This window comes from Lagenorhynchus albirostris, chromosome 14, assembly GCF_949774975.1.
Source record: "Lagenorhynchus albirostris chromosome 14, mLagAlb1.1, whole genome shotgun sequence".
In the NCBI taxonomy this organism is placed as follows: Eukaryota; Metazoa; Chordata; class Mammalia; order Artiodactyla; family Delphinidae; genus Lagenorhynchus; species Lagenorhynchus albirostris.
The window spans coordinates 80,042,189-80,064,986 of NC_083108.1; the positions used below are offsets into that span (position 1 = coordinate 80,042,189).

Genomic DNA, 22,798 nt, shown 5'->3' on the forward strand with positions numbered 1-22,798 from the left:
TGGAAGAATGGATAAAGGAGATGTGGTATGTATCCATCCATGTTGTTGCAAATGGCAAGATTTCATTCTTTTTTATGGCTCTGAGTCATATATATATATATATATATATATATATATAGAGAGAGAGAGAGAGAGAGAGAGAGAGAGAGAGCTTTTAGACTTATGGAAAAATTAAGCAGATAGTACAGAGGGTTCTTATATACCCCAGACACAGATTCCCCTGTTATTAACATTTTTTAACAATATGGTACATTTTTAATGATACTTATACATTATTATTAACTAAAGTCCATAATTTATTCAGATTTTGTTAGTTTTTTCCTATTTCTATTCCAGGATCCCATTCAGTAGTATTGTATTTAGTCATTATGTGTTCTTAGTCTTCTCTTGGCTGTGAAAGTTTCTCAGACTTTCCTTCTTTTTGATGACCTCAACAGTTTTAAGGACCATTGGTCAGGGATTTTGCAGAATGTCTTTTGGGATTTGTCAGATGTTTTTCCTTTGATTAGACTGAGGTTATGTTTTGAGAGGAAGACCACAGGTAAAATGTCATCTTCACTTCATATCAAAGGTACATGCTCTCAGGATGACATCACTTAGCTGAGGTAGGGTCTGTCAGGTTTCTCTACTCTGAGTCACTTTTCCCCCTGTCTACATTATATGTACTCTTTTTTTTGGGGGGTGGGGGGCTGCATTGGGCCTTTGTTGCTGCACACAGGCTTTCTCTAGTTGTGGTGAGTGGGGGGCTGCTCTCCGTTGCGATGTGCGGGCTTCTCATTGTGGTGGCTTCTCTTGTTGCGGAGCATGGGTTCTAGATGCTTGGGCTTCAGTAGCTGCAACATGTGGGCTCAGTAGTTGTGGCACACGGGCTTAGTTGCACCGCGGCATGTGGCATCTTCCTGGACCAGGGATCGAACGTGCATCCCCTGCATTTGGCAGGCGGATTTTTAACCACTGCACCACCAGGGACGTCCCCATATGTACTCTTTGGAAGTCACTATGTGATTTAAGCTCAGGCTTAAAGAACTTCACCTCCGTAATGGCAGAGTGCCTATAGAAATTACTTGGATTTCTTCTACAAGGGAGATTTCTGTTTTCTCCCATTTATTTATATCAGTATGAACTCATGGATATTTATTTTATACTTTGGATTATAATTCAATACTACTTTATTTTATTGCTCTAATTGTTCCAGCTTTGGCCATTCAAAGCTTCTTCACTTGGCTCCTGTGTCCCTTTGACATAACTTCATCTCCTTGATCATTGTTTTTGTGTTTGAGCACTTCCTTGCTTTCTGGCACTAGTGTTCTCCAGGCATTTGTACATTTTCTGCCTCAGTCCTAGAATCAGCCATTTCTCTAAGGAGACTTGATTCCTTTAATTGGAGAATGGCATCAGAAACCTAAACTGGGAGCTAAGTGTGCTCATCGCCACTGGAATGTCTGTCCTTGCTTCTTGGCCCACTCAGTTGACAGTGTAATACATGTATATATACACATAACTAGAAATATTTCTATATGGAATTTTCTGTATCGATATTAAGCTAAACATAGTTTATCCTGGTGTTTCCAACTGTAATTCACTACCACATGGATCATTCTAGCTGTCTTCCCTTGCTTATCTGTAACCTCCTACTCCAACAGTGAGAAAACTGGCTACCACCATCTGCCATCTATATCACAGCATTTTCACTTATTCTCAGCAACCATCATTACTGAAAACTTCCTCTTGTTTTTTAAAAGAAATAGTAGAATATTATTTGGCCTCTACATGTTTGCGTGTTTCCAGGGTATTTTTTGTTTTCTGTTTTTTTTCTTATACTTGATTTCTAGTATCATAGCATTGTGGTCAGAAAAGATGCTTGCTATGATTTCAATTTTCTTAAATTTACCAACCCCGGTTTATGACTCTATCCTGGAGAATGTTCCATATGTACTGGAAAAGAATGTGTATTCTGCTGCTTTTGGATGGGATGTTTTATATATATATTCCATTTGTTCTAATGTCATTCAAGGCCAGTGTTTTCTGTCTGGATGATATGTCCATCGATCTAAGTGGTGTGTTAAAGTCCCGTACTAATATTGTGTTACTGTCAGTTTCTCCCTTTATGTCTGTTAATATTTGCTTTATGTATTAATATTTGCTCCTATGTTGGGTGAATATATATATACAGCTGTTACGTCTTTGGATTGATCCCTTGATCACTATGTAATGTCCTTTGCCTCCTGTTAAAGTCTTTGTTTCAAAATCTACTTTGACACAAGTATTGCTACTCCAGCTTTCTTTTCATTTCCCTTTGCATAGAATGCCTTTTTCCATCCTCTCACTTTCAGTATGCCTTTTGATCTGAAATGAGTCTCTTGAAGGCAGCATATATATGGGTCTTCTTTTTGTATCCATTCAGTCACTCTATGTCTTGGAGCATTTAGTCCATTTACATTTAAAGTAATTATTGATAGGTATGTACTTACTGCCATTAAAAAAAATAAATTTATTTATTTATGCAGCCTGATGCAGCCATCAGGTCTTCGTTGTTGTGTGCGGGCTTTCTCTAGTTGCGGTGAGTGGGGGCTACTCTTCATTGTGGCGCGCGGGCTTCTCATTGAGGTGGCTTCTCTTGTTGCAGAGCACAGGCTCTAGGTGCGTGGGCTTCAGTAGTTGTGGCTTGCGGGCTCTAGAGCACAGGCTCAGTAGTTGTGGCGCACTAGCTTAGTTGCTCTGCGGCATGTGGGATCTTCCCAAATCAGGGCTCGAACCTGGGTCCCCTGCATTGGCAGGCGGATTCTTAATCACTGTGCCACCAGGGAAGTCCCACTTATTGCCATTTTGTTAATTGTTTTGGGGGTTGTTTTTGTAGTTACTTTTTCTCCCTTTCTTCTTTTGTTCTCTTCCCTTGTGGGGAATATGCTACTAAACAAGCAGTGGATCACTGAAGAAATCAAAGAAGAAATTTAAAAAATACTTGAAGACAAATAAAAGCAAAAACAGAACGATTCAAAATCTGTGGGATGCAGCAAAAGCAGTTCTAAGAGGGAAATTTATAGTGATCCAAGCCTAGCTCAGGAAACATGCAAAATCTCAAACAACTTAACTTTACATCTAAAAGAACTAGAAAAAGAAGAACAAACAAAACCCGAAGTTAGTAGAAAGAAAGAAATCATAAAGATTAGAGCAGAAATAAAGACTAAGAAAACAATAGGAAGGATCAAAAAAACTAAGAGCTGATTCTTTGAAAAAATAAACAAAATTGATAAACCTTTAGCCAGACTCATCAAGAAAAAGAGAGAGGGTCCAAATCAATAAAATCAGAAATGAAGGGCTTCCCTGGCGGCGCAAGGGTTAAGAATCCACCTACTAATGCAGAGGACTTGGGTTCGAGCCCTGGTCTGGGAAGATCCCACATGCTGTGGAGCAACTAAGCCTGTGCGGCACAACTGCTGAGCCTGTGATCTAAATCTCACAAACCACAACTACTGAGCCCTCATGCCACAACTACTGAAGCCTGTGCGCCTAGAGCCCGTGCTCCGCAACAAGAGAAGCCACCACAATAAGAAGCACACGCACCGCGACAAAGAGTAGCCCCTGCTCGCCACAACTAGAGAAAGCCTGCCTGCAGCAACGAAGACCCAATGCAGCCAAAAATAAATAAATTAAAAAAAAAAAAAGTCACAACCCACACCCCAGAAATACAAAAGATCATAAGAGACTACTACAAATCACTACATGCCAATAAAATGGACAACCTAGAAGAAATGAACAAAGTCCTAGAAATGTACACTTTCCCAAGACTGAACCAGGAGGAAATAGAAAATACATAAACAGACCAGTTACCATTAATGAAGTTCAATCAGCAATAAAACAACTTCCCTCAAAAGTGTAGGACCAGATGGCTTCACAGATGAATTCTGTACATTTAGAGAAGAATTAACACCTTTCTCAACTATTTCAAGAAATTGCAGAGGAAGGAATGTTTTCAAACTCATTCTACAATGCCAGAAATCACTCTGATACCAAAACCAGACAGAGATAGCACAGAAAAAGAAAATTAGAGGCTAGTATCACTGCTGAACACAGATGCAAATCCTCAAGAAAATATTAGCAAACCAAATTCAACAAGACATAAAAAGGATCATATGCCATGATCAAGTGGGATTTACCTCGGATGCAAGGGTAGTTCAATATCTGCAAATGAGTGTTATATACCACATTAACAAACTGAAGAATAAAAGCCAGATGATCATATAAATAGATGGAGAAAAAGCTTTTGACAAGATTCAACATCCATTTATGCTAAAAACTCAACAAAGTACATATAGAGGAACATACTTCAACATAGTACAGGCCATATGCTTGCTGCAACCAGAGAAAGCCCGCGCACAGCAACAAAAACCCAACGCAGCCAAAAATAAAAATAAATTTATTGTTTGCAGGTGACATACAATACATAGAAAATCCACAGGATGCCACCAAAAAATTATTAGAGCTCATCAATGAATTTGGTAATGTTGCAGGATACAAAATTAATATACAGAAACCTGTTGAATTTCTATACACTAACAAAGAAGTATCAGAAAAAGAAATTAAGAAAACAATCCCATTTATAATCAGATCAAAAAGAGTAGGGCTTCCCTGGTGGCACAGTGGTTGAGAGTCCGCCTGCCGATGCTAGGGGACGCGGGTTCGTGCCCCGGTCCGGGAAGATCCCACATGCCGCGGAGCGGCTGGGCCCGTGAGCCATGGCCGCTGGGCCTGTGCGTCCGGAGCCTGTGCTCCGCAACGGGAGAGGCCACAACAGTGAGAGGCCTGTGTACAGCAAAAAAAAAAAAAAAGTAAAATACCTAGGAATGAATCTAAGGAGGTAAAAGGCCTGTACTCTGAAAACTATAAGACACTCATGAAAGAAGCTGAAGAAGACAGAAACAGAAGAAAGATATATCATACTAATGTATTGTAAGAATATTGTTAAAATGACCATACTATGCCAGGCAGATTCAGTGCAATCCCTATCAAAATACCAGTGGCATTTTTCACACATCTAGAGCAAATAACTCTAAAATTTGTATGGAAACACAAAAGACCCTAAATAGCCAAAACAATTTTGAGAAAGAAGAACAAAGCTGAAGTATGTTCCCTGACTTCAAACTATACTAAAAAGCTACAGTCATCAAAATAGCATGGTACTGGCACAAAAAAACCAGACATATAGATCAATGGAAAAAAATAGCCCAAATGAGCCCACGATTATATGTGCAATTAATTATGACCAAGGAGGCAAGAATACACAATGGGGAAAAGACAGTCTCTTCAGTAAATAGTTTTGGGAAAACTGGACAGCTACATGCGAAAGAATCAAACTGGACTACTCTCACACCATGCACAAAAGTAAAGTCAAAATGGATTAAAGACTTAAATGTAAGACCTGAAACCATAAAACTTATAGGAGAAAACATAGGCAGTATGCTCTTTGACATTGGTCTTAGTAATATTTTTTGGATCTGTCTCCTCAAGCAAGGGAAACAAAGCAAAAACAAACAAATGTGACTACATCAAACTAAAAAGCTTTTGCACAGCAAAGGAAACTATCAACAAAATGAAAAGGCCACCTACTAAATGGGAGAAGATATTTGCAAATGATACATATGACAAGGGGTTAATATCCAAAATATACAACTCAGCATCAAAAAACCTGATGAAAAAATGGGCATACGATCTGAATACAGTTTTCCAAAGACATACAGATGGCCAACAGGTACGTAAAAAGATGCTCAACATCATAGTCGGGGAAATGCAAACCAGAACCACAGTTAGCTGTATTACCTGCACCTGTCAGAATGCCTTATCAAAATGACAACAAATCACAAGTGTTGGGGAGGGTGTGGAGAAAAGGGAGCACTCCTGCACTGCTGGTGGGAAAGTAAATTGGCATGGCCACTAAACAGTATGGAGATTCTTCAAAAAAAAAAAAGCTACCACGTGATCTAGTAATTCCACTCCTGCGTATTTTAGAAAAGATACATGCACCCCTATGTTCATTACAGCATTATTTACAATAGCCAAGACATGGAAGCAACCCAAGTGCCCATCAGTAGATGAATGGATAAAGATGTGGAACATAGCAATGGAATATTACTCAGCCATGATGAAATTTTGCCCTTTATGACAACATGGATGGACCTGCACTTGAATATTTCACTGGGCAGTAAATGTGTATTGGACGTCATTGCTTGCTGGATCATAGATCTAACCTTGGGTTTTCTGAAGGCTGCATTAATACTCCATGGTAAGAATGTTCTTAGCTTATTTAGCAGCTAGCTTGTTTATTGATGGGCATACAGGTTATTTCCAATCTTTTGCTAACAATAATGCAGCAGGATTACGTTTGGCTTTGTAAACATGTGGGGGGATTTCACCAAAGTTAAGTGCTTGATCAAAGGGGATGGATCTTTAAAAATGTCATAGATATTGTCAGATTGCCCTCTAGAGATTGGGCCAATTTATATTTTCACGATCAGCATGAGCTCTTTCCTAATGCCAGCTGCAAAGGAGAGATCATTAAACTTTTATCTTTGCTAGTATGTTTAGAGAATATGCTTTGTTATATGCGTAGCACATCTATTTTACTAACTCCAGAGAGGTATATGGTATTCCAAAAATTTTACGTTTTTATGTAGTCAGTTTATCACTCTCCTGGGATTTTGTGTCATGCTTAGAAAGTCTTCTCAGCTTCCATGTTTTCTCCTGGTACTTTTATGATTTAAAAAAAAACATCTCAGATTTGCAAAAGGCATAATGAACCCCTACATACATGGCACCCAAGCATTACTTACAGAAGTGAAACTCTGCTCTCCCTCCCTCTTGGAACTAACCACTATCCACCTACTCACTTCCTATCCCTGTGGCTGGTGTCTGTGAACTTGTTATTTATGTTTGCTCCTAGTCCACAGAGGTGAGGAGCTTGCACTGTGAATCCACCACATGGCTGTTTAGTTTAGCTGACTTTCTGTGAGCTGGACTTTCTCATCAAGGAAGCCAGTGCACATGCCTTAGCACAGACAGGCACTGGCCCTAGGGCCAGGTTAAACAGTATGATATGGTCATGGAGTTCCCTGGCCGTCCAGTGGTTGACTCTGCACTTCCACTGCAGGGGGCACACCACAGGTTGGACCCCTGGTCGGGGAACTAGATCCTGCATGCTGTGCAGTGCAGCCAAGAAAAAAAAAAAGGCTATGATATGGTCTTATTTTGGGTATTTTAAACTTGATATACATCGCACTTGGTGGCACCGTGCAGGGAGGTTTATCTGCTGATGCCTGGTTTGTTTATTCATTTTCACTGATGCAGAGTGACTTCAACATGCCTTAAATATACTTACCCATTTTCCTGTTGTTGGTCATTTAGGTTGGTGCTTTTCTTTTGCAAACATCCTGGTATGGCTCTTCCAGCACTTGTGAGGAATCCCTAAGAAGGTAAGGATCTGCCAGGTTGTATGTTAAGAGCATCTGTAAATGTACCAGATGATGATACCCAATTGCTCTACAATGTAAGGATGGCCCATTGTCCACATCCTTGGTATTAGAAGACCCGTTTTTTTGTCAATTGATGGGCATGAAATGGTATCTCATTGTGAATTTAATTTGCTAGTGAGATTGAACATCTTATATTTACAAATTTTGTTTATATCATTTAGCCATTTTTCTTTTGGGGTATACCTTCATTTTTCAAACCTTCTGATCCATTTGCAGTTGATTGGGTGTGAGGGATACAGCCATATTTTTTTTCAGAATAACCAGTGACAATGGATAACCCAACTTTTACCTACTAAGCTAAAATGCCACCTTTCTTAGATAATACATTTAATGACTATAGGTTTTATACCTGAGGTTTGTACCCTTCCTTGCTACTCTTGCATTTTCATTAGAATCAGTCTGATTAAAACATTTGGTATTTTCATATATTATTATTATTGTTTTTTGCAGTACGTGGGCCTCTCACTGCTGTGGCCTCTCCTGTTGCGGAGCACAGGCTACAGACATGCAGGCTCAGCGGCCATGGCTCACGGGCCCAGCCGCTCCACGGCACGTGGGATCTTCCCGGACCGGGGCACGAACCCGTGTCCCCTGCATCGGCAGGTGGACTCCCAACCACTGCGCCACCAGGGAAGCCCCTTCATATATTATTAATAATGTATGACGTGTATCATCATTCATACTAAGATGTTAATCTCCCCTGAATTATTAAACTTTCATAAAAATAAGGTGTTCTTATTGATCCAGTATGACCATTGCTCCTTTCTGTTCACTCCTAGGCATTTTCCCTTCTCTTGTCTGACTACAGTGACTCTCCAGAACAGTGCTAAGTTGTGGGCAACAGTGGATGGTGAGTCTAATTCTGGAATTCAATATTTCTGGCTTTTCATTATGTCAAAAAATGGGAATTATGGGTACTCAAAAGTTTTTTTTTATCCTTTACAGAATGGATGTTAAAATTTATCAAATATTTTTCCCATGTATATAGATTTCAGTTCCTTTTTGCGGGGGGGGGAACCTCCTTTCTCTTTTTTTTTAAATTGGAGTATAGTTGGTTTACTCAGCTCTTTTCTATATCTATTAACAGTGGGATTTACATTTTGCATCTGAGTAGTATTACAAGTATCTCTCCATCACTATAGTCTCCAAGCTGCTGACAACTTTTAAATCATGTTATCTCTGAAAACCCCACTCATGACACACTCTTTTTCTCATACTTAAGGGGAGACAGTGGAACCAGGGCAGGAATATTTTATAGATCTCATGTCACACAACCAGACCTTCTACCACTCTGCTCTCCTATGCAGAAAGTCAACAGGAACTTTCTGTCCCTTTTATCTACCTAAGGGCACAACTGCTCAGGGTGCAGGGCTGGAGGTCCTCAGTGCACATCACCCACCCCTCCTGCAGGAGAACAGTCAACACCACACTGTGAACTTATCATAGAATAGATTTATTTACCTGAAACCATGTCTGTGCAATGCCTGTTGCCAGCACAGAAACAAACTTTCTATTTACAGTCTAAGTCAAACATGCGTTGATAAATTGACGTTTAGCATTTTATTGATATAAATGCATCACAATATTCTTATTGCACCAACATCTGTCTACTGCTTCTGATTTCATTAAATAAGTTACATTTAATACAGTGCAAAATAGCTGCACACTCAAAATATAACCGAAGTTATGAACTGGAAGCCTACATTTTTAACCATTCAACACCTGTAGTGTTTTCAATAAATTTATAAATAAGCAAACTGTACAGGGCCAATTAAAAAGTAGCATGTTTCAATGACACCATAGAGAAATCTGGCTACTTACAACTGAAGGCATGCATTACAACTGAATATTGTACATTTATTTAAGCTATGACATTTTGCACAGAGAAATATGGCAACTTGGCTGATGGCTTCTAAGCTCTTGGATAAGGTTTCAGAACCTCATTCTTCTTGCAGCAAAGAAACCAAATTTCTCTGGAGAGGCTTTCTGATTCATTAAGCTAAACTGTACATTTGTAATTATTTTGATTTAAAAGCTAAAAACCCCACTGGTAATACACGTTTCCTCCACATAACACACAATGAGTTGGGGAGTTTTTTCTAATTTTCTTTTTCCCCCCAACATCAATCATGCAGAGGGCTGGTAGATGTGTTGCTAAAAAACGCACATGCACGCAACTGAACACCCTTAAATTTCTGCAAAATGGTTTAGGAAGCGGTTACTCCAGTATTGCTGAAAAGGAAAGAGAGAGGAAATCAGCTTTATGAAATATGGGGAGGAAATGTTAGAATAACTAATTTAAGATTAATAGTGACAGATGAAAAGGAATATTTGGTTTGATCTTTTAAGATTTTAAGACTAGCATTTCTGATCAACTGTCCCTGAGGGGTTGCCCACACAGGGTAGCATCCAGAAGCACTGGCTCAGCAACACAGGCCCCTCATGTCACCTGGCTACAGAGAATCCAACCAGGCAGACACTTAATCGCTTCAGGTATAACAAAAGTTACGAAGTCCTCAGTTAGCAGTGCAGAGGGTAAGGAAGGCGAAGCAGAGTGAGCAGCGTGGTAATCAGCGCCAAGCCTCTCTCCTTCCTTCCCCGGGGGCCAGCCTCTGGGCTGCATCCAGTCCTAGAAGGGGAACTGCTTATCACTGTTCCCTTTCAAGAAAAAAGGCTGCAGATTACCCTCACATGCAGGGTGGTGGTTTTGACACAATTTGGTGCCTCCGCCCTGCAGACACAACAGGCTTGGCAGACACTGAGCTAATAACGCTTGTGGTCTTGGATATTCCTGAGGTCTGCCCACCACACGGACATTCAGGGGCCTGAGGCCCCAGTTTGAAGGTAATGTGGCAGCCGCTGCTTGTGAGGGAGGGTGGCAGCTGCCCTGCTTGTCTCTGAGCTCCTGCAGCTCTCCCTACCCCGTGTGTCACCTGCACTGTACAGATGCAGAATGAGCTGCTGGCACAGTACCCCACTTAGGAAACGTGTAAGACTGCCATCTCCTGGGCAAAGGGTAAAGCTCTACTAAAGAGGTCAGTCTGGGCATGGGGTGGCAAAAAAACAGAACACCGATGGGATGGGCCTTCAGCCCACTTGCCCGTTGAGAAAGAACCTGGAGCAAGTTTCAGGCAAGAGCTGCCTGAGAGCATGTAACATGATGGGTCTGAGGATGCTGCCGTCCTATCCAGCTACTGATAGCAGCAGAAGCAGAGAGGCCAACGGTGCCTTCCTGCGGGTACTTGGTGAGGATGGGGCTGGGTACCTGCTGCTCCCTATAGGACAGAGGCCAGGGATGTGCCCACAGCAGCACCAACTACTGAGGAGGTGCCAATCAGACGTTTTTTGGCGGCGAAGCCTGAAACAGAGCAGACAAAAGGACTCTGCACCACTGGGTCTTTCCCACTCCCAGCTGTCTGAGTTGAGGGAAATGGGTGCCTAAACCACCTCTGTGGGCTGGACAGGCCTGAAGCTGAGAAAGCACAAGGTAATAGCCTTCCATACCATTCAACTTACTTTGCAAGGGCCAATAATAATCAAGGAGCTGAGTCAGGAAAAGTTGACCACTGAATGGCACCCCACCCAACAAGCTCAGACACCCTGGTTTGGTTTGCAGCCGAGACACACTCCTTGCATTTGATCTGCTCAACCTGTTTCTACACCCCGTAACACTAAAACTGGCAAAATGTTATCCCCTACATTCTCTGCCAACCAAACCAGCTCCTCCTCCTCTGAGAGGCCTCCATGAGCCAGGCCAGGACTCTAAATTAAGAATCCGCCTCCATGTGACCTTTCTACCCCCTTACATGGAGACCTCTTAAGTTCGCAGCACCTTGTCCTGCTTGATACCTGTTAACCTTTCCCCAGACACTCAGCATTTACATCATGTCTTCCGGCTGGCCCTGTATCCAGCTAGGGCCCAAGTACCTTCAAGTACCCACAAGAACTCTCGGGGCTTCACGTGCAGTGAGCTACCACCCTGAATACGAGCTGCTGCCTAGGCCCTCCTTCACCCTGGCTAATGATGGGGCTGGTTGTTTGCTAGCTGAGCAGAACTATGGCCAGTATCTTTTCTCTCCAGGGTACATTAAAGCACAGTTAAATCTCAGCTGCAAAGAGTATGACCCAGAAGGTGGAAAAAGGTGGCCTATTTAAAATGAACCAGGGAATTCCCTGGCAGCCCAGTGGCTAGGACTCAGTGCTCTCACTGCCGGGGCCCGAGTTCAGTCCCTGGTCAGGGAACTAAGATCCCACAAGCCGCACAGCGCAGCCATAAAAAGAAAAAAGTCATGCAACAAATGATGCATGATTTTATTGGTTACTTGCTTTCACTCACTTTTTGCTTTTTATTGAACCAGGTAGCAAGATTCTGGGACAAGTCCTTGCAGCTAACAAAGATCAAAGGAACCATGACAAGTTTTTTGTGAATCCTCATCTTGGCATTTGTGAAGGCACCTGTCAGTCTGACCAAAGCAGAACTACCTTCTCTTCCCCCAGGCCCTCTCCAACTGACATGTGGCTGTGCTGTTATCCTAGGCAGTGGGTGGCGTCGAGAACAGCTACCCCAGCCCACAGGCGCCACGTAAAGTCATATGCCCGCTGCTCTCAGGGTGCCTGACATAAGGGGCTTGCTCATTAGTGTCATATAGCCAGCTCATTTAGTGGCAGTAACCTTTAGGCTAAAGCATCCAAATTTCAGGGAATACTCACGTTAGTTGATGGATGTTGGAAGGCATTGGAGGAAAACACCACAGTTAGGACTGTTAATGACTTACACACTGTTGGTTAAGACTGATCTCGAACATGCGCAAACATTTGTCATAGTAACGATGGTGGTGGTTAGTGCCACATTCAAATAAAAATAGTTCTATACAATATGTTCATTTGGTCATGTGCTATTTACAGATTTTACAAAACACATACACACACATACACACACATACACACTTGCCCTTATGTCCTCTACACCAGGCTAAAACAGGCCAGCAGAAACTTGCATAAAAATGTATCACAGATAACAATTAGTGCCTATACACTAAAAATAAAATTCCTACAACCACCTATGCAGCAGAACAGGATCCTTCTTCCCCTCAAGCACAGTAAAACTAAAAGTAAAACTAAGAACTTAAGAGAAAGTTGGACATCTGTTAGTTCAAACTAAGCCACTTAAGAGTTAAAAACAAGACAGTTATTTTTCTCTGTCCATTTAAAATGTTTTATTTTTCTTTTTAAACTAGATTGTGAAGTGCCACTGAAATAGGCAATGTTGGCAAAACAATGTCTGTTACAATAAAATACATTAGACATTTAAATAAATAACCTTAAAAACTATGTGAAGGGACATGAACCTGGTCGATTGAATCTGGAACAATGTTTTCTGCACAAGCGAGAACAAGCATACCTCTTGTTAAGACTGATGTAAACAGAACCATCAAAACCCTACAGGAGAAGCAGCCGAGCGGGGTGGGGGTGGAGGTGGGGTGGAGGTGAACAAGGGCCAAGGGGTGAAGGGGTGGGGGTGGGGCAAACCAAAAAAAAATACTGACTGAGGTAGCAGTACTCTGCTCAGTGCAGAAAAATTGGCTTATGAATAAAAATTAGACTGTGATCTCAGATTAAATCCAGATGATCATGCAAAAGACACAATACATGCTATTTAGTTTTAGAAAAAAAACACACACATTCATTTCCTAAAATCTGCTGCCAATTAATTTGCTGACAATGTCTGCTGGCTCAACTATTTTTTTATACAAGGATGAGTATTAAACAGAACACTGTACATGCTTTTTCATCTACAAAAAAATATTTGCATAAAATAGTGTTAGTTCTCTGTACATGTCAATGGACACTTTAATTATGTGTATAAAAAAGGAAAATCTTGCCCCACTGGAGTCAGAAAAAGCAAAACAAAATCTAGAGTATGAAACCTCCTTCACCAGCCAGTATGTTCATGTGAAAATTCAGCAGAAATAGACAGTTGCTTTAAACAATAAAAAAATTAATTGATTAAGTTAAACATCACCTTTATGCAAAACTGTCAGTCAAGACCAGAACATATCACTAAAGTTAGTGTCTGTGCTATAGACCCAGATCACCAGGGGCATTATGAGCAGCACAAAGGGCCAGGAGATCCCATCGGTGCATGCTGAGAACGAGCAGGATTTGGTGGCAGGCTGCACACACTCTTTACCAGGTTCTAGGTAGTTGCGGGCCACAAACTTGAGGGTCTCATCCATTAGAATCACAGGCAAGGAGATTTTCAGCACCATCAGCCACTGGGTCAAATTCAGTGGTGTGATCTGGAAGATAAGCTGAAACACAAAGAAACCTCATCAAGCTCCCTGACTTGCTGGACAGGCAGCCAGGCCCCAGCCCAGGCTCCCCCCACCGCTTACTGGCAAGGGTTCCACGTAGAGGATTAAGAAATGGAGTGACATGGACAGGCAGATGGAGCCCACGAGCCAAATGTTCTCCCAAGGGGGCATCCTCAGCAGGGACTGGTTTTCAGACAAGCTGCAGAACAAGGAGAGGTAGGTGGGTGAAATGTGCCTGCTGAAAGGGCAAAGGCATATGCCATCACCGACAGAGACTGTTCAGAACCACACTTCAACAAGGTGATGGCTAACTTGGCACTGCCTATTGCCTACTGACCTAATTCTATTAAGTTTCTACAGTGGCAAAGTTAAGGAAGAATGTTCAGATGTAGGACAGACTTCCAATTTAAATCTAGGCTTCAGCACAGCAATCCCATTTCAGTGTGTTCAAACCTGCTCTCAATTGCCCTTGACACTTAGGCTATTTTGAAATTTCCATTTTTGTCACTGGCTTAATTAGGTGATACTGTTTGTCTCAATGCTGAAGGGCAAGAGCTCCTTCCCTGTGGGCACTGGCACACAGGGGTGCAGAAGTCCCTATTTTTGGCCTCTGCTGTCTCTTGAAGAACATGTGGCTAAGCACTCCCACTACTTCCTGGAGGTGATGATGACTTAAGCTCTTAAAACCGGTGCTGCTTGTTCTTCCTTTTGGGGAGGGCGGAGCTTTCCTGTGATTCTCAATCAACCAGGAAACACACACAATCCCCCAGCACCCTGGCTGTCAGGCTCTTGCCCCAGCATGCTGAGAAGACTCACTGACCTGTTGAGGGCGTTGCACATCTCTATGGTTACTAGAACAGAGAGCGCCATTGTCATTGGGTATGGGGATTCAAAGACGGTACAATCTACTCCTTCAAAGTCCGGGTTGTCCTCTTTACACTGTAGGAAATGGCTCTGCAACAAAAGCCCAATCAAGTTCCTGATCAGCCAAGGACATTTCCGAAGTCCACACACCAATTCCACACCAAACCCAGAACACAGACCCACACAAAATCTCACCGCATTTCCCAGAGAAGCCCTGGTCCTTCAGAATAACCTTAGATGCAACTGCTTATTGTTAAGAGTATTAAGATTATTTGACTGACATCCAAACCATAGAAAGCTCAAGGACAACTGTTTGTGAAGACTTACACCACCTTGCATCTAAGGTACACAAAGAAAGGTGGCTACGTACCAGCTGGTAGAAGGACACTCTCGGACCACCCTCGGCAGCAATGAACCACCACGCAGCAGCACCCACCGTAGCAGCGCCAACATAACCTGGGAACAAACATCATGACACTAACACACATGGGGTTTACGGCCTGCAGCATTACTGCAGGTGCTGCCTCGAGGGCCAACCCCTAGGACAGAGATCAAAGACATGGTATGTCAATGAGCCTGTGCTACCACTGGCACCTGCTCACTTGCATCAGATAAAGCAGCTAGGCTGATGGTTTCCGTAACGAGAAGGGTGTCTGTGGTACAGAAGAACCAGGCAGCTTTTCCTCCAGAATTTGTGAGGAAATGCACCTACTAGAATTGGTAGGACCTTCACACTAGCCATGCCCTCTCTAACCAGCGGCCAGTATGTTAACGCTGCAGGCACGTGTTCTCCATGTAAGGAAGGCCATGCTGTGCTAGAGCACCAGATCACACCCGTCATGACTTTGGCAAACTCATGCTACCAGTTATACACTAATTTATTTGCTCCATCAAGGGCCTGGCAGAACCTTTATATGGAAAGGCCATTAGAGCAGTTAGTGCAGAACGCTGAGCACATGGCAGTGCTTGAAGCCAATTCTGGGACCATCCCTTCCCCCACCCCAACAATTACTTTTGAATTCAGCAAGTTTATTATAAAGAAACAACCAAGGGTAGTGGAGAACACAGGCACTTGAGAATAAGAGACTGTCCCAATGCAGTAGTATCCACTGAAAGGTCCAAGTGCACACCCTCTAACCCAGCAATTCCAACAGAGCAGTAGGCAGGTGGTGCACAGCAATAAGGCAGCTATACTGGTACTGATGTAAAACTACCCATAAAACAGGGAGAAATACAAAAAGACAGGGTTCAGCATACAGGTGTATACAGCATACCATCTCGCTTGCGAAAATAAACACCTAAGATGGATCTATTTGCTAAAGTATCCCAAGAAGGCATGCCGGAGGGGAACCAACTGGTTGAGAGCCTTCCTGCTTTATGCCACTGTGTGTTTTTTGAGTGTTAAATCATGTGAACATATTAAAACAAAACAGTTTCCTATGGGACCCTAAGGAAGTCATTTAACCTCTCTGGGCCTCACCTTCCTAACCTATGAAATGAGGAAGAGAGAAGCAGCGTCCTGGGTCAGGACGAGGTCTACAAAGGCCACACATGTGGAAGAACCAACCATTGCTGATGAATGCACAGATCCCTTCTCTCACTCAGGGAAAGGGGGACTTCGTTTTACATTTTGGTGATTTAAGGCCTCAGTCCTCCCTGTATTTCCTTTGCCCATAGATTAAATCTGAGAACCTCATTCACAAAGGCCCAAGGAAGAACGAGGATGCTAAAGTAAAGGAATAACTTTACTGTAAACTGGGTATACACAGCTCATTAAACTGCAAAAGGGCAGTCTCCATATTTTGCTCCCCTAATATGGAAACAGAAAAAAAGGTGCTTTTAAGGGATGCATTTACAAAATTTGGACTCAAACATTCGTTTAAAAATCAATAATATAAAAAACTGTACTCACAGCCAATAGCCAGGTAACGGAAAAAGAGCCACCCACTGATCAGTGGTTCCTTTGGGTTCCGGGGTGGTCTGTTCATAATGTCCAGATCAGGAGGATTGAACCCCAGTGCAGTGGCAGGCAGGCCATCTGTCACCAGATTGACCCAGAGCAGCTGGACAGGAATTAAAGCCTCAGGAAATCCAAGGGCTGCTGTTAGGAAAATACTGTTTCCATCCAAGAAAAGAAGAAAAAGACCCCAAATTATTTTTGGCCACTATTTAAAATAACATCACCACCCCACCTTCCTCCATAAAAATCAGTGGACAGCAATGATTGTTTTAACTTTTTCCCTGGGCAATCATAAAACATTTATTATATCCAATTTCAAATTAAGTTAACTTTTACAAGACCAAGAATTTTATGTTACCTTATATAGTTAATTTAAATTCATTTCTATGTTAAAGTGTATCCTTTGCACACTGGAGCAGCCGTAGACAGCCCTCCTGAGGACCAGAGGAAGTACCTCTACCTTCACAAGGGCCTCCTTCGTCTTGCCCGGCCCTCCCTCTCTCCCGCTGCACTAAGAGCAAAGCTACTGCCACATGAAGAGCAAATCTGGAAAACTGGTCATCACAAGCCAAGGAATATATGTGACCTGGTCATAGGGACCCACCAAACAACTTCCCCGACATTGGACGAGATGAGGTAGCGGATAAACTGCTTCATGTTGTTGTATATCGCCCGTCCCTCCTCCACGGCAGCCACGATGGTGGAGAAGTTGTCATCAGCCAGGACCATCTCAGAGGCGGTTTTAGCCACCGCGGTGCCAGAGCCCATGGCAATGCCGATTTCAGATTTCTTCAGAGCAGGAGCATCATTCACACCGTCTCCAGTCTGAAAGGGTTAGAAACCCACCACTGGTTTACACCTGCCACCTAACACGCTGCCAACAAACGCTCAGCCATCCTAAAGCCAGGGAATGAATGGAGCTGTTGGGCCTCTGGACAACAGAATTCTCTGGAAAAGTTTTCGTTTTTGTAAGTTGGTGTCATAAAACACATTTCACCTGGGAAATGTAAAATTGCCAAACGAGCTATAATAGGTGACACTTCAGAGGGAAGTGGGACAAAGGGGACTTCAAATTATCTGTATTATTTTTTTACCAAACAAAACACAATATGGCAGTCAAGACAAAATACTTGTATCCACATGGATAAATCTCAAGTAGAATAAAGGCAAGACTTCAAAAATATGTAAACTATAATATATAATATATATAAAGACCAAAAAAGGGCAAAAACACTTAAATATTGTCTACAGATACAAAACTATCATTCCCATGTATGTTTTCTATAGTAAACACCCAGTACTGAATTCAGAATGGTGCTTTCCTCTGGGAGAGAGAAGGGAAGGGGGAGGAAAGAGGAAGGGAGGAAGACAACTATAATAACTGGTTTCAATCAACAAAATTAAGTTGTTTTTAAGAGTGTGAAGTTTCACAGATAAGCAGCAGAAAGCAAATATGACACAATGTTAACATGTCTCAGTGAAAAAATCAGATGCGAGGAAGAATATGGGAAATGCTTCATCAACAGGTAGCTCTTAAGAGAACACATCACCAGTACATCTCATCTCAGGTAAGGCTATCCAAAACTGGGTGACAGAGTGTGGATTATGTCCTGAATCAGCTTTTAGAAACGTGAGATACAAACATGTATATTTTAACCACAACAAAGATTAAAAAAGATATCACCAAATATTTCCCCTGTGACTGATTCAGACTTCCAGGTCTTAAACTTCTCCAGAATCTTCCATGCATGCAACATACAGCATGCCAACTACTGGTCAACAGAATCCTTGATAAACAGCCCCAGATCATGACAAAAATAAAGAAGTTCCAAATATGGGAGCTATTACTAAAAATTTAATGGTCAGAATTAGAATCTGCTGTGTCTGTGCAGTCTGTTACCTGTACATGTATAAAGACACTCACCATGGCTGTAATCTCATCAAAAGACTGAAGAAACTCTACAATTTTAGACTTGTGGGAAGGTTCAACTCGAGCAAAACAGCGGGCATTCAAGCAGGCTTCTCTTTGGGCTGAAGGACTGAGCTCATCAAACTCCCGACCCGTGAAGGCCTTTGACGTCACATCCTCGTCCTGCCTGAAGATGCCAATGCGCCGGCAGATGGCCACAGCGGTGCCCTTGTTGTCACCGGTGATCATGATGACCCGGATGCCTGCCTGCCGACACAGCTTCACAGAGGAGGCCACTTCAATTCTTGGAGGGTCCAGCATGCCCACACAGCCAACAAAAGTCAGATTGGTCTAGAGTTAAAGAATCACCTTATGTCAAAACAGGAAATTCTGGTTTTCCCCCCAGTGTGGACAGCAAAGGTTTCTGCATTTTCTTATGATAGAATTCACACCATTGATATAAATCCAATGAAGAACAGTATTAATTCCAATAAGTCAGAAACAATTAAAAATCACTACATTCTTGTTACCAAATTCTTTAGCTTTCATAATAATATTCTGAAATGAGGGAAAAAAATATACCGAGGAATAAAAACATTTTGATAGTGGCCAATTAGTTGCCCATACTACCCAAATTTGTTCCCTGTTCAAGGCTTCAGGAAGTCACATACTTGATATGAAAGTATTCCATAAGCAGAAAAGTAGACGGAATCTCTCCATTTGGACAATTTGACCTTTAGTAACTAACTGAGTGTTTTAAAAATAGCCTCAATTTTTAAAATATCTTAAATTTACATGAGAGCTGCAAAATAGGTTTTTAGCCTTGATGATTCTACTTTGAAAGTAACAGGCCTGTATTAAGTTGTTAACTGTGTATGTTTGAAGCAGCAATCTAAATTATAAAGGTAATAAATACATTTGGCCTGAAGAAAAACAAATAACCGCACCCTTTTCTCGGCAAAAGCAAGACTCGTTTGACCTTTTATTGAAGGAGTGCTGTCTGAACACAATGAATGTGCAGGATGTGGGCAAGGAAGCTTTTCATTAGCTAACCTCGTATTTAATAAAGTTGGCAGAGTCCTCCAGGTTCATTTCTTCTCTTCTCAGTGGGTTGTCGTGAGTGGCCAGAGCCAGGCATCGCAGTGTGTCGCTGCCGCTGCCCCATTCCCGAATGACAGACATGATCTTCTGTTTGACTCCAGGAGTCATGGGGACTTTAGTACTTCCAACTCGAATGTGGGTACACCTGTCAATGACACCTTCGGGGGCACCCTGGAAATGTTACAGATTTATATCAACAATTTTATTTATTAGCTCACCCAGGATTCCAATCCTGGTAAGAACATCTCAACTGCAATCAGTTGTACTTGCCTTCACAAACATTTTGCTCATCGATGTCCGGCTTGGTTTGTTTGGTGTACAGTAAACCGACATCGATTTTCTATCGCGTGAAAACTCTAGAGTAAATTCTTTTTTCATCAACTGTTTAATGACCTATAAAGAGAACATATATGGAATATTATTGGATGGCAATTTCTGCACATTCTTGATTTGTTAAACAAACACTCACTAAGTACCTATTATGTGAAAGGCAATAGGGATACAGCAACAGACAAACCAAGTTCTCACCCTCATAAAACTTACCCTCTAGTTTGGGAAAGACACACTAGAATGTGAAAGTAGATTATAAGTGCTACGGAGAAGAATATTTAAAAATAAGCAGGGAAGAGAGAAAATTATGTATGACTGCGCTTTTACATAAAGTATTGAGAAGGCAGTATTTGAGTAAAAATGTGAAAGATGTGAGTGTGGCAGAGAGAACAGACGTGCAGGCTGACGTGACCTGGCACGTTCAAGGAGCCTCCAGGCCAACATGGCTGGCACAGAGTTTGCAAAAAAGAAGTGAGAGGTTAATGGCAGGAGTGGCAGAAGCAGGTTGTAGGATCTTAAAAGTCAATGTAAGGCATCTGGCTTTTGTAACAGATGAAACAGGAAGACAGTGGAGGGTTTCGAGCTCTGGTAGTTAAGTATTAGCTGAAGCGGGGGCAAGGAACACCACTTAAATATTCTAAATAGCTTTAGATAGCTAGTGGGTACTATATTAGATGTCAGCACATGGACAGTATTTGAAGTCATGAGGTGAGAGGAGTTCAAGGGAGTAACTGCAAACAGAAAAGGCCGAGGACTGGGCCCTGGAACCTCTTCACCTCTGGTGGGATGTGGAAGATGCAGCCAAGGAGATGGCAGGGGACAGGGGGTGGGGGAGGGAGGAGAACGAGTGAAGTGAAGGACTTTCAAGGAGGGAGAGACTGACAGGATAAACTGACAGCTCAGGTAAAACGAAGACTGAGAATTAACCTTCAGATTCAGATTTGGACTGTCTATGTATACAATCATGTTACCTACAAAATAAACATACTTTATTCTTCCCAATTTTTATATCTTTGATTTTTCTTGCCTTACTGCATGAACTAGGACTGCCAGTACAACACAGAATAGAAATGTTGAAAGTAGAAATTCTTCTTTTGCCATTAGATATGTTAATTTTGTGTAAATACACCATCAACTTGAAGATAAGTTTGTTGAGTTTTTATCATGAACTGAGATTAAATTTCATCAGATGCCTTTTCTGCATCTATTTAAATGATCTTACGGTTTTTTGCCTTTACTCAATTATGTGGTGAATTACATTGATTTCTCCCTAATTCAGACAAGTATTTAATAATAACTGTAGAAATCCCAAAGAACCTCAGCATCCAATGTAGGCAATTACAAGTGGGCTGAAGCCATCCTCTCAGCAAGAGTTGCCCCAAGCAACAAAAAGACAATCACTATGAATTCTACATTATTTGACTGATACATTACTTATGTATTTAGTTTCCATTAAGCATTTGTACCAATGACTCTAGGAAGACTGAAAGAATGGGTAGTGATTCTGAGTGAGGTGTGGACCTCGGCGCCAGACACATCCTAGGGGGAGAGAAGAACAAAGCCATTGCTTCCAGTATCAGGGCTGTGAAGATCAACAGTCCTATCCAAATGGGCCGCTAGGCCTTAAAAAGCTGGTCCTGCTCTATTCACCTCTGTACTATAAAAGGTTCTTGCTTTCGGGGGCGGGAGGAGCAGGCAAAAGTTCATTTCTGGGAATTTTCAGTGAGTGAGCACCATGACAGTCATTTCTGATCCCTTCACTCAGCTGCTGTGGCAAAAAATGAGGCAAAGGAGGACACAGAGCAAGAAAATACTTAGACCGCACACTCTTACAGAACAGACACTCCTGCCCTTATTTGCAGTGGTCATTACAATTAACGTACCACTTTTTTAAGTTCCATGCTGCTACTTGTTTCCCTTCGTTGAGCAGTTACAGGTCTAGAATCATATAATTCTAAACCTCAGTCTCTGTGAAGCTGAATCTTCGGGTTGCTTCTCGAGGGTTTAGTCACAGCAACTAATAATAGAGCTGTCAGACAATGTGGCTTTGCAAGGATTGGCCCCCTACTTAATGACAATTGGGGTGAATTCCCTATAACAGAAACAAAGGGCCTGGATGTCTGTTTCATGAAAACCATGTAAATCGGGGCAGGATGCCATAGGAGCTGCCCAAGATCCTCATGGCAGTGAGACTGTTAGTTGTGAAGCACAAATAGGGCGACTATACTTCAGCTGAGACATCCTCCATGCCGGTGCGAGTTTTGATTTCTCGGGATAGTATAAAGGAGGCAAAACGATGTAAAGGAAACGAGTGCCAGAGCAGAAGTCCAGTTCTGCCTCACACTGTCGCCCACCTTAGGCTGCCTGTGCCGTGTGGTGCCACCCTACTCCCCCAAAACACACTGCCTCCTAATCTGCCCTGGATATCCAGGGAAGGATGAAAGAAAGGAAACGTAGTGACAGCTGACCATTTAGTAGAAATGAGTCTTGCTTTTGTATAACTAGGAAAGGCTATATTTTTAACTTTCCATTTCTCCTTATTCTATCTACCAGGAAACCCTGACTACAAATCAAAGAAGTGCTACAAAGAGGAGCCTCAAGCACTAATTGGCAGCCATTTGGAGATGACAGGTACTAAGACATTATGTGTGGCAGAACCCAATTCCAAAGAAATCTAAGCGCCAAGGCTGGGAGGCAGCAGGTACTGGGAATAGGTCTGGAGGACCCACCGTACGATCTCCTGGCTACACCACCCTGCACTGCACGAAGATGATGTTGTCCCTGGTGCAGAGGG

The 22,798-nt window shown here is 42.2% G+C and overlaps 2 protein-coding genes and 1 long non-coding RNA gene across 10 annotated transcripts in view; 1 reads left to right on the forward strand and 2 right to left on the reverse strand.

The window, feature by feature from the left end:
• ANAPC7 (anaphase promoting complex subunit 7) overlaps positions 1-12,401 on the forward strand; it is a 47,559-nt gene extending 35,158 nt beyond the window's left edge. For 5 of the 7 annotated variants that reach the window (XM_060170675.1, XM_060170676.1, XM_060170671.1 and 2 more), the window contains 2 exons: positions 7,399-7,466; positions 7,977-8,291. The gene's annotated coding sequence lies outside the window, so the exon portion shown is untranslated. The other 2 variants (XM_060170670.1, XM_060170674.1) reach the window with 2 other exon arrangements.
• LOC132532305 (uncharacterized) lies at positions 224-7,799 on the reverse strand. The gene is made up of 2 exons (XR_009544361.1): positions 7,373-7,799; positions 224-4,803 (listed from the first exon to the last, which is right to left on the reverse strand). It is a non-coding gene; the product is annotated as an uncharacterized LOC132532305 (long non-coding RNA).
• ATP2A2 (ATPase sarcoplasmic/endoplasmic reticulum Ca2+ transporting 2) overlaps positions 8,959-22,798 on the reverse strand; it is a 61,141-nt gene continuing 47,301 nt past the window's right edge. Inside the window, exons 12-21 of one of the 2 annotated variants that reach the window (XM_060170669.1) lie at positions 19,945-20,067; positions 19,627-19,845; positions 18,589-18,924; positions 17,269-17,489; positions 16,617-16,819; positions 15,075-15,160; positions 14,661-14,794; positions 13,922-14,039; positions 13,717-13,837; positions 8,959-9,758 (exon numbers count right to left, since the gene is read on the reverse strand). In XM_060170669.1, coding sequence (XP_060026652.1) covers positions 9,745-9,758; positions 13,717-13,837; positions 13,922-14,039; positions 14,661-14,794; positions 15,075-15,160; positions 16,617-16,819; positions 17,269-17,489; positions 18,589-18,924; positions 19,627-19,845; positions 19,945-20,067 — 1,575 coding nt within the window. In that variant the 3' untranslated portion in view covers positions 8,959-9,744. Of the gene's footprint in view, positions 13,838-13,921; positions 14,040-14,660; positions 14,795-15,074; positions 15,161-16,616; positions 16,820-17,268; positions 17,490-18,588; positions 18,925-19,626; positions 19,846-19,944; positions 20,068-22,798 lie in introns of both variants that reach the window. The other variant, XM_060170668.1, reaches the window with a different exon arrangement.